This window comes from Rhodnius prolixus, unplaced genomic scaffold, assembly GCF_049639745.1.
Source record: "Rhodnius prolixus isolate KJV_2025 unplaced genomic scaffold, Rpr scaffold_4, whole genome shotgun sequence".
NCBI classification, from domain to species: Eukaryota; Metazoa; Arthropoda; class Insecta; order Hemiptera; family Reduviidae; genus Rhodnius; species Rhodnius prolixus.
In genome coordinates, this window is record NW_027411614.1 from 34,036,893 (window position 1) to 34,048,194 (window position 11,302).

At 32.6% G+C, this 11,302-nt stretch overlaps 1 protein-coding gene across 2 annotated transcripts in view; it reads right to left on the bottom strand.

Moving 5' to 3' along the window:
- Positions 1–10,498, bottom strand: part of LOC141456349 (uncharacterized) — a 105,737-nt gene extending 95,239 nt beyond the window's left edge. The window contains exons 1-3 of one of the 2 annotated variants that reach the window (XM_074132265.1): positions 10,265–10,498; positions 9,808–10,180; positions 9,471–9,713 (exon numbers count right to left, since the gene is read on the bottom strand). In XM_074132265.1, coding sequence (XP_073988366.1) covers positions 9,471–9,512 — 42 coding nt within the window. In that variant the 5' untranslated portion in view covers positions 9,513–9,713; positions 9,808–10,180; positions 10,265–10,498. Of the gene's footprint in view, positions 1–9,470; positions 9,714–9,807 lie in introns of both variants that reach the window. The other variant, XM_074132264.1, reaches the window with a different exon arrangement.
- Positions 10,499–11,302: the final 804 nt, after the last annotated feature.

Here is an 11,302-nt window from a genome sequence, read left to right on the forward strand (position 1 = left end):
AAGTGGGTGGACACGATATCTCAAAATCTACTGCACCGATCTTTTTGAAATTTTACGTATTTCTTTTACACATATTAAAATCGTACTTGGACGAAGGATTTTTTTTTTTCAATGAATAGAACTTGTTTTACAAACATAAATTGGTCAATTTTTTTAGTGAAAATCGTGAATCAAACTTTAAAGTTGTCCCAAAAATTAAAAATTCAATTTTTTTCTAGATCTTTCGGTCAAGTACGAGATAAAGTCATCTACTAACGAAATCTTTTCGAAATTTTGATTTCAGATGACCCAGTCTCAAGATATCATGTCCACGAGAGGGTTGCATTTTTTTGACGTGTTGCATTAAAATATTCGCCATTAGTACAATTATTATTAATTTGTAACGAAAAAATTACAATAAGTTCTTTAAACATGGACTGATATGACGCAAAAGTTCCCGAATAAAATAGTAAACACGTTTTTCCCCCCAAAAAAATTTGAAAAAATGACTTTTTTGGCGCCTCTGACTGCCTATAACCCCTTAAACTGAACGTCAAACTATTTCAAAAACATTAATTCTTTTGAATAATATCTCAAAATATTGACTCTGGTGATCAAAGACAGCACTAATAAGATCTGAAGAACCAGATGTTCTATCTTGGACGCACAAAGTACCCTAAAAATTAAGGCTAGTTACTTTTCATTCTAACTTGAAACAAAGACATATATTTTTTTTTCTTTCTTTATTGACTAAAACATCTTTGGCTGAAAAGAGATGGAAAGTAGTGCAATTCGCTGTACGTGCCTAGAGCCCGTAGTTGCCAGCGGAAGTTGGTATCAATGATTTAGTAAGTGAAAGTTCCGGAAAGGGGTTGCCACGATTTTGTTTCCCTGCGCAAGTAAATTACATATAATTCATTTTTTCTGGTACCTTGTCATAAATTAGTAAAAACGTTTTGTTTTTTAGTGCCAGCATTAAACTGTGGACCATAATAGAAGCGCAATTTAACAAATTATTACTTTAATCAGTGAAAAAAACTTAATGTGACGTACTTCTTATCTGAAATGACAGCAAATTAAAATAGCTGAAATAAACAGAAAAAAAATAAAATAAAAAGAACTTTTTCAATTATTAAGAAGCAAGCTAAGGTTAATTCCATTTTGATAAGCCCTTTACATTAAGGCAATTTTCATTTTTTATTATTATATTTTTTATTCCCTTTTTCAGGGATCAAAATTTATTAATTTCAATTAACTTTACGATAATGTTCACAATGTTGCTATTAGAATAAACTTATTAAATTAGTGATTTCTTTATGACACTAAATTTAATAGTAACAATTTCCTCAGTGTCAACATAAAAGGTTTAGAACAGGGGTCCCCAAACTACGGCCCGCGGGCCACATGCGGCCCCCTGAGGACATTTATCCGGCCCTCGCCGCGCTTCCGGAAGGGGCATCTCTTTCATTGGTGGTCAGTGAGAGGAGCACTATATATGTGGCGGTGCCGCAAAGCGCTGTGTCGCTCATATACAGTACTACTTCCGATGATGCGGGATGCACGTGAAAACAGTGTAAAATAACAGCAGAAGTAGGAAGAAAGGCAAAGTACTATAACTAAACCGGACATTGACCATCTCATTTGCCAAAAGCAGGTCCATAGTTCCCACAGAAATACTGGGCAGTTTGTTGATTTAAATTTACTTATTCTTTATTTGAAATATTCTATTTGTTCCCGTTTTTTTTTTTTTTTTTTTTACTTTAAAATAGTTTGTTTTATAGTCCGGCCCTCCAACGGTCTGAGGGACAGTGAACTGGCCCCCTGTGTAAAAAGTTTGGGGTCCCCTGGTTTAGAACCTTGGCCGGAAGTATGTACGTATTACTGTGAAAAATAAAACTGTTATTTGTGATTTTTAAAAAAGACATCTTTTGCCAGAAAAAATACCAATTTAGTACTTCATTTTATTTTCATTTGTTGTAAAAATTAAATTAATTTTAATTTTTAAAAGAAATTAATAAAATACAAAAATTATTCTTGTAGAATATTGTCCATCGTTTTTGCTGAGTGTTTCATTAATCCAAAAAGAAGAAAAAAGATTATTGCCAATTACTTTTTGCCAATCTATGGAGGAAATGAATAGCTTAACCAGATTGGCAAAAATCTTTCTTCTTTTTTAAAAAATTATTCTGTTATTTGAAAAATATAAATTATTGGTCAAGTATTATGTTAACAAAGTGAAAAAAATCTTCAACTTTTCCAAATCGCACAGCAGAAAATAGCTCCTTCTTGCATTTGACCTAGATTTGAGAGTAACGAACTGCCAAACGATTAGGGCAAAAACCAAATTTTGGTGTAATATCCAGTTAACTGTTCATCTGTTTAAACAAGCAAAAGTTTGTCGTCTATTAACCTCAACTAGATGGTTTACTACAAAACTAGGAAACTTTCCTCTAAACTATGAAAACTAGTTTATTATCTGTTTCCTGGTTAAGATTATTAAGTTTAATCTGTGATGATCAGTTTGGTTTCATAATTCAATCTCTGATGAATTCGACATTCTTTCTTAATTTAATATTTACGAGTACTTCAACTTCCATCATTTAATACAACCTATTAGGTTTTACTTTTTATGCAAATAATAAAAAATGAAATTACTTTAAGATTAACACTAACACACTCTTATACTTTTAAACTAAAAATAGCGAACTGGAAGTTATAATAACCAAATTGTGAATATTCTACAATCGCTTCCGATATAGTAAAAATGGATGTGATCAAATAAAATCATTTTCTTTTTAGTTCTCTCTCTGTTTCCATTTGGACACCCGTAATCATCGCAGAACCCTTACATTTCAACAGTTTTCACGATCTCCAATATTATCAATGTTTGTAGTGGCAGCCTTGCTAATTTCCCTCCACACAATCCAAGTTTTTATCCGAGATTAGCCACCGAACTTTCTCCTAATCTAGACTTCTAATTAATCATATCTCCCAACTCAGCAGGTTTGATCCTCGAGTTGGAATAAGTTTTCATGGAGAAATAAAAGTGTTTTTCATCGCTTTCACCAGCTAATTTGCTTGTGTTTTTAGAACTTTTTAGACTTTAGAAATTCTTGCAGGATCTCTATCAAAATGCTAAATTATTGTTTCAAGTTGGTTTTTTTCGCAAGTATTTATTTGAATAAAGATTTTAAAAAAGTGCAAGTTTTATCTATCTGGCCGTCTTGAGTTTGTAATTTAGTACCTAACATGTTTAAGTTGGTAGTCTGTTACAGCTTTCATGGCTGGTAGTTCATTATTCATCTTCGGGTTGTCCAGTTGAGTCTTTTATTTAGTAGCACTTCTATTATCTGTGAGAATTTTCTCGTTGCGCCACGAACCACGGTGTTCCCAAGACGTTGCGCAGTATTTTGTTAGTTGCTAGCTTATTGAACTCTACAGTCTGGGCAGGATTAAGTCATTTAAAAACGTAAGTCCTTTTCAGGCAGGCTTTGTGACTTACAACCAAATTAGGTGTCGGGAACTGAGCAAACACACTTTACGATTTAATTCTTATATTAACCATTAAATAAAATCTAAGGCCTAGACCGGGAATCTGAACCGGTACTTCCAAAGTATTCTTTGCGGGCCTCGCCTCTAACCGCTACTATGGTGCTTGGTCATCAAAAGTATAAGTATAGAATAATATTTTTAGAATAGTGTTGAACGCTGTGGATTCAGTAAACTAAAGTAAAGTGATCGCCTAGTTTTTTCAGGAGGAGCTTAACGTCCAACTACCAATTAGGTGTCGTGTAGTGGGCGGAAGCACATACTTTACTATAAACAATTTTATCTCCCATTTAGAAAGCCACACTCTTGACCACTAGACCAACACCCGCCTCTTGTGGATTCAGTTGAATCCACCTTCTAATTAGAGCCAGAGGCGCTATAAATACGAGGAAAGGCATTTCTTAATTTCAATATTATGTGGAGAATCCAAGTACAACGAGGTATATTTTAGGTTTTCGTGAGCGTTAATTTATGGTAAGCCTTGCACAGTATGTCATTATACTTCATTAACAAAGCTCTTTACTTGACTGCGTTCTGTATAAAGATTTTAGTTTGTTTGGTCGAACTTCCATCTATGAAACCAGTTTGTTATTTCTTCCGGAGAAGTTTGTAAGTTATATAAGCATCAAAATAAGATTATTATGTCTAGAAAGAAGAAGAGACTAGTCTAAGTTGCGATAACAGAAGTATTAAATAACGGAGTCATATGTGTTGTCCATTAAGAGAATAGGGCACAGAACTGAACTTTGGATAACACCAGGTTTATTATCTCATCTTCTACTAAGGGTCAGGTTCACTCTTGCTTTGAATATTCATTCGTAAAGAGGTGAAATCAAAATGCTAATTGGTAAAGTTAAACTAAAACATTATAAGCGAGACATCATTTAATGTGTGCTTTTTAGAGAAGGAGAAGTAGAGGAACTTATTTCACTGTAGGGCGGCTTGTCCAACGCAGGGCACAAGTTGTTTTAAGGGAGTGTTGCTTAACAATGACTTTATATTAATGGCGTATATGAATGGTAAGGAATTGGGTACCTCAATGAAATACTGTACAAAAGCTAAGTAAGTATTATAGATCTAAGTAATGTTCTAAGTTAGTTCAGTTAAAAATGAACTAAAATATGTTTTTCTATCTGCCATTAAATTACGTTTAGCTTTAACAAGACTCGCCTCAGTGAGTCTGCGACCAAATGTTTGTCTTTCATTCAAGCTCTGTTTATCTAGACTAATCTCTTTTATAGTTAAGTTTGGCACACTTTTATTATAATTTACAGAGTATTAATCAAAGAAATCACAACTTATTGAAAAGTGAGAGAAAGATTCTAAAAACTGAAGTAATTGATATTTTAAAATAACTTATAGAACCAGAATAAAATAGCGGTAAAATAAATTGACCAAAGATCCGATACAAATAGTTTATAAAGCTGAATGTTGAAACATGACAAGTACAATCTAAATGGCTAACCTTCACTTAGAAACGGAGTCGTATCTTGACAATACTTGCATTGACGGTGACTAAAAACCGAACCACAATTTAACTGAAGCATTTATACTAACTTAAACCATAAATTAAGGTACATTCAAGAAAATAAATTGCTACGACGTCTGAACTTCTTTGTCTAAAAAGAAAGATTTTGAATTTAAAAAGGAAATGTCACCTTTTTTTTTAATGAAGTCTGCATTTTTAGTAAGTTAAAAGTCAACTTGTAGCTGCCTTCGACCACCTAATTATCTAACACATTTAACTGATTCGGTATTGACGCTTTCCTCGAGAACTGGTATTATTCTCTTTTATTTATGTGACGCGGGTTACGTCAAATATTGATGGCCTAATCATCTTACTTAAACATCGTTCCAAAACATTGTATTTGATGTATAACTATTTCATTTAATCGAGTTAACAAAAATCTACAAGGTACATAAACATTTTTAGTGTTCTAAATACCTTGAACTTACTGCAATAAAACTTGCAAACATGTTGTGAAAGAGCAGGAATGGCTTCTTTACGAACTATGGTACCAAGTTTAGAGATTTGACCTCTATTTGCAAACAATAAATATTCAAAATCGCTTGGATGAACTCTTGTAAAATGCTCTTACACAGTTCACTGACAGTTTTAAACTTTAAGCTTATTGACAATCCAACAAGGTTACGATTTTATTTTAGTTTCTGATGAATAATAAATGAATATATATGCAGCTTTACTTGACTCCTAAGTATAAATTCAATAAAATAATGGTACAAGACAAAACCCACAAATCAAGGCAAACTGTTGTACAGTTTTCTATCACCGAATGATCTAAAACCGTGATGCAGTACATGCAGCAGGTTGATGTATGGCCTTGAGCTGGCATCATCCACTGTTAATCGTATCATCTCTTAAATGAAACAAAGAGAAAGTGCCATTGGGTTGCTTTTTATAATATTTTAGTTTGAAACTGGGCAAAGCTGTAACCCACTCATGGGTACGCTGATAGGCAACAGTGATTCAAACGCTTATTTGCAACAAGTGTGTAGATGGCTTTTCAAGTGATTGTCTGCAGCTTTTTCGAAAAAGAGCAGCTCACGGTAGCAGATTCAAAGAAATTGTATTCACAAGTCTGCTAATTTTGGACATCATGATTTATACTCTTATTTTCGGAAATTACTTGATTTATGCCTTGGTTTCCGGCCATTAGGAATTCTAAATTAGTTCTAGTTTCTTTTGATTAGTTCAACTTCATCTGTCTTCACTAATCAGCACATAAGAGACAGGACAAAACTATAAACTTGGAATGATTCTAATTAGAAATAAATCGGTTTAAACTGGTTATGTAAATGGATAACTCAACTGCGAAGTGTGGAGGGTAAAAATGTGTTATTATCTCATTGTCTGTTGGTATTTATTAATTATTAATGAGGACCAAGTATTTAAATAAATACTAATTAGATCACGAAAACTATCGGCCTTATTTCAAGAAAACTGTATTTTACTCTAAAATAAAAAACACCTCTTTTTTTGTACACTCTATTTTAAACTAGAAAAATAGCAGAAAATTTTGTAGTAGGTATATCTGTTCCAAATAGTAATTTAAGGAAGTTGACAAATAAAGTTCTTGTTTAGTATAATAGAGGTAGTAGTATTACAGGAATACTTCTTGTGCCGACAAGAACAGAATGAGGACTATGAAATTACTGAAATCACCAGTAATGGGCGAACTAGCCATTGTTCTGCTATTTATACTAAACTACTTGAAGTCTGTCTATATTGTAACGGACCACTGATGCGAAAATACATTCATTTTATGAAGTTCTGTTATTTACAAGTATATAGTTCTACCTTCGCTTTGAGAATTTTCTAAGTGACAAAAAAATGTTCTAAAAAACAAATATCTCTCTCTCATATATGTTATATATGCATACGTGAAATCCATTCAATTGTAAATCCCCAATAGCGATTAAGGTAGCACAGAAATTCATCATTTGAAATGACAATTTTTTTAAATTTAACAAATAACAAACAGAAAACTGTGCTATTTTAAATTTTCAAATTTAGGGTGCCCGGAGCCCTTTTCAGTTCAGTGCCAAGACTCAGTACGTGTTCTCTCATTACAGAAAACCCAATCGATCACCGAACGGAGAGTAGAAAGAGAAATTCTAAGGGTACCGTGTAAAATAAAAATCTACCAGCTAAATAATATTAGATAATCAAGAAAGTTTTGGCGCAATTTTTGACCAAAAACTAGGTCGTTATATTTTTGTGTGATAACTTTATAAAAATTATTTATCATGGCAGTCTATTAACTCCATGCCAAACGCAATTGTTAACTTATAAATAATAATTTTATAAAACTGTTTTAATTTTGTAATGTGCAAACTTTTAACTTCTCTAAGTTATTAACAGGTAAAAAACAAAACAACGGTAATTATCGAGGGAAAGGGCCAACTAACTAACGATCTACACTATATCCCAGCTAAATGGACGTCGCGCAATAGCAAACAACCACGAAGAGAGTACATTATCAATTATAAATTAAGCAAATTATCGGTGCGAAGTCAAGATAATACAGTTCAGTTGGAACAGCTAGCAAATTTTACGTGTAGCTTTAAACTATGTCACAGGTGAACTAAATAAGGAATGAGATATGAGAACATTAAAGGTCAAAGTAAAAAATAGGCTAGGGTAGAAAATATTCATAAAATTGGGGAAAAATATCGAAAGGGTTTTCTTTGTGAATTAACTGATACACGAAAATTCATGACGGGCATCAAGAATTTTTAAATTAATTGTTTGGAACGAAACGTTGTAAAGTAGCCTAGAAGCTACAAGACATTGAAAACCTGATAAGTAACTGCCAAATATGTCATCAGTTACTTGTGCGAGTCTGATAAAGATGTTCAGTTCCTTCTTTGAAGAAGACGCTTTCAACAAATGGACTGAAGTACAACCTATAATATCGCAGGCTCTAATTGGTTGTTTTGTCTAATAAGATTCTGTTTATTTTGTATTTTTAGCTATTTGACTACCACAGCGGTAAAAGCGATAATGGTATCCAATTAGGTCAGAATTGTTTTCTTCTGCAAGAGAAATGAGATATCGTACTACAAAAATGAACAAAAATTAATATTTTATGATACCGAAGTGATATAGATTATCATTAATTATTATGAATTCAGTGATGTTGTTTAAGAAATATTTGTAGCCATACTTGTGCATACAGCTGAACCAAAAAAAAAAGTGTTTGTAAATATGTAAGTAAATAATGGACAAAACGCTAAAGAAAATTGGTAATTTTGAGCTGGTGTGATCCAAAACTTTACCCTCAGAGTAGACTTAATCTTTCTCCACAATAACTGGAACAATATGTCTCTAAAATAAAACTTATCTGTATTTGAGGAATAATAATAGCAGAGTAAATACGATAGAAGCATGGCCCTCGCAAATCTAAGGTTTATTGAGAGACTCAGTAGATTATTGATTCCTGATTTTTATTTAATGTGCTAATAAAACCGCTCATGACATCGACTATGATAAATGTAAAATCCACCTGACAAAATTATTGCTTTATCGTTTTAAGATTTTAGGTAAATTATCATTTCTTTTGCATTTGGTATAGTAAGGATCGAGCAATTTTGAAGCGTATTAAACTCATCCAGGGTTTAAAATCTGTTTGCGAAAGTAAAAAGGTACAGATTTAAACCTGCAATGCAATTAAAAAGTATTCCAATTAAAAAAAATCTAGGTTTATTCCATCAAATGTCCTACTACTGCCCCAAAAGAGAGCTCTTCATTCTTTTTAATGAATTTGCATATTGTTACCTTTCTTTTAAGAAATATCCCACACTTCGACTTAGCTCAAAATTCAAACTTTCAAAATTAAAACAGATCATTGGTAAACTAATAAATAACAATATAAATTTAGGTAACCCTAAGTGAAATGGAAGAATCTAATTAAAAACACAAACATCTCATTTATTAGTAAAATACTAATACTAAAGCAATAAATTTCTAAGTACATCATAAAAAATTCATTTGCAAAGTCATTTAACTTGAACGCACAATTTACATTCGATATTCCACAACCTCATTAATCATTTCATTATCATTTCACCGAATAAGGTTAGAATCACAACAAAAGTGTCCTAAATTCACTGTTAAATGTTAAAGTTTTAGTGGCTAATAACGAATATGTTATTTAGAGGTAATTTTGTTGCTCGTTGACCAACTTAACTTGGACATAACATACATGTAACACGATAGGAAGGGTTGACTACAGCACTTGCGCTCCGAATTGTTTATACAAATTATTAAGTTTTTAAATAAATAATTAACATTCTAGGATAGTTCTCGATTTTAATATCAATTAATAGCGGAATACCGGCTAAATTATTTATTCAAGAAAATGTATTACACTATAGAACATAGTAAATGAAAACAACAAAATTTTGTAAACAATACTCACTCTGATTAAGAGAACTGTAATCAGTGGCGAAGAAGTGGCCATGACGACGTTGGCGTCCGTTCAGATCAACAACCAACTGAGCTGTTCAGGGAACAACTTGGAATACGGCCCTACTTTCTCCCCTCTTCACAGCCGTACACTTGCCCATGATACTACTGTAAACAAACTGAACATCTCACCTGTCACGTCAGATTGCCATTTCTACTCTCAACATTCAGCTAAGTTTTTCTTCTTCATCATCACCTAAAATTGATAAGCGTTAAAATGTACTGAAAATTATCATCTTAAGACATTGGCTGCAAATAACTAATCACTTATTAGCTGATACTGTACTTACTGTTATTGCCTTTTCAGGATTCCTTAGACTTAATTACTTAAACTAGCTGAAAGTTCATCTCCTTCCAGAGTCCGTCTCATTCTTTCTATAATTTTCTCTTATTTCTGCAGTAATTTAATGAGTTTACGAGTTGCAATTCTCATATTTTAGTAATTTAGTTGTATATATAAGTCTGTATATAATCTTGAAAATAAGATATTGAGAGAAAAAGAAATATACAATTTTAAATTATTCTAGAATGCCAAATTCTTGAATTTTCCAGTGTACTGAGTGTGTTATGACCAATCTTACTTTTTACGCTTCGAAATTATGTTTGATCTGTAATACTTCTCCTTGGGGAGCTCAGGTGAGTAGGGGAGGTCGAAGCAGTTACCTATCTCACGTTAAATAAAGTGTCTATTTACAATTATTGTACAGGGATATTTACAGAAATATATATATACATAGAAATACTTACAATCGCATAGATAATAGTAAAGCAATTGATATATACAAGCAGAAGAGTAATGCTAGATAGACATGCTTGAAAAACTAAAAGAGAAACCATGCACTATTGCATAACAAAAAAATAAACTAAGGTAAACTAATAATAAAATAACAAAACTAAAGCTGATTAATAAGGAAAAACAGAAATATTAAGAAAATAAGCTTTTTGTGCACATGCTCTAGAGACTGGAGAGAAGGTTATTATTATTTCGTTGGGTTCCGCTACTGGCGCTAGCTGTCCCTGACAGATCTGCCAACCTACGCGGTTACAGTGTTTAAGGTTTACTTCAGGTCAAGACACATGTACCTCCATTTCTTATCTCCTGCCATTCCCTACCGAATCCAGGTAAACCAAAATCTGAGGAATAATGGCACAGAATCGAAAAATACAGTAATCTTAGCACCTCATTGGCATATAATACGATACCCTCTATTTTACAGTTATTAGAACCTTTTTGTTTTCTTTTAATTAAGGATTTCAATTAATGTCATATGATTCTTGCAGCCTAATTCTTAACAGTGTGACTGTCACTTAAGTTAAATATTATAGGTGGTACTTTGCAAGATGTATTTTTTTGATATTTATACGAAATTGATTTAAACGATTGTCTTCAGAAATCGTGCGCTCAGAGGATATGAGTACGATAGATTCTACTTTTACTAGAAAAATATCCTCTTCTGAAGGCCATATTTTTTTTTTAACCAGCTAAGCGTGGAATTTAGTTTTAAAAAAAACCCACAATGTGAGGAATTAAAATCAGACAATGACGTGTATACACGTCGAACGCCACAGGGTAAAACAACCAAAAGTTTACATCGTCTTAATTGTCACTGCAAGCACTGGGGCTTGAGATTACAGAGCATTCTGTGCTCATTCAAAATCTTGCATCGCTTCACGTATGGATTGCTTACTAGAGACGCAAGAGCTTTTACAAGGAAGAAAAGAGCTTTGAATTCTGTGCAAAATGAAATCATGCTCGTTCTGAGGTCCTGAATCTCTATCTAAGAG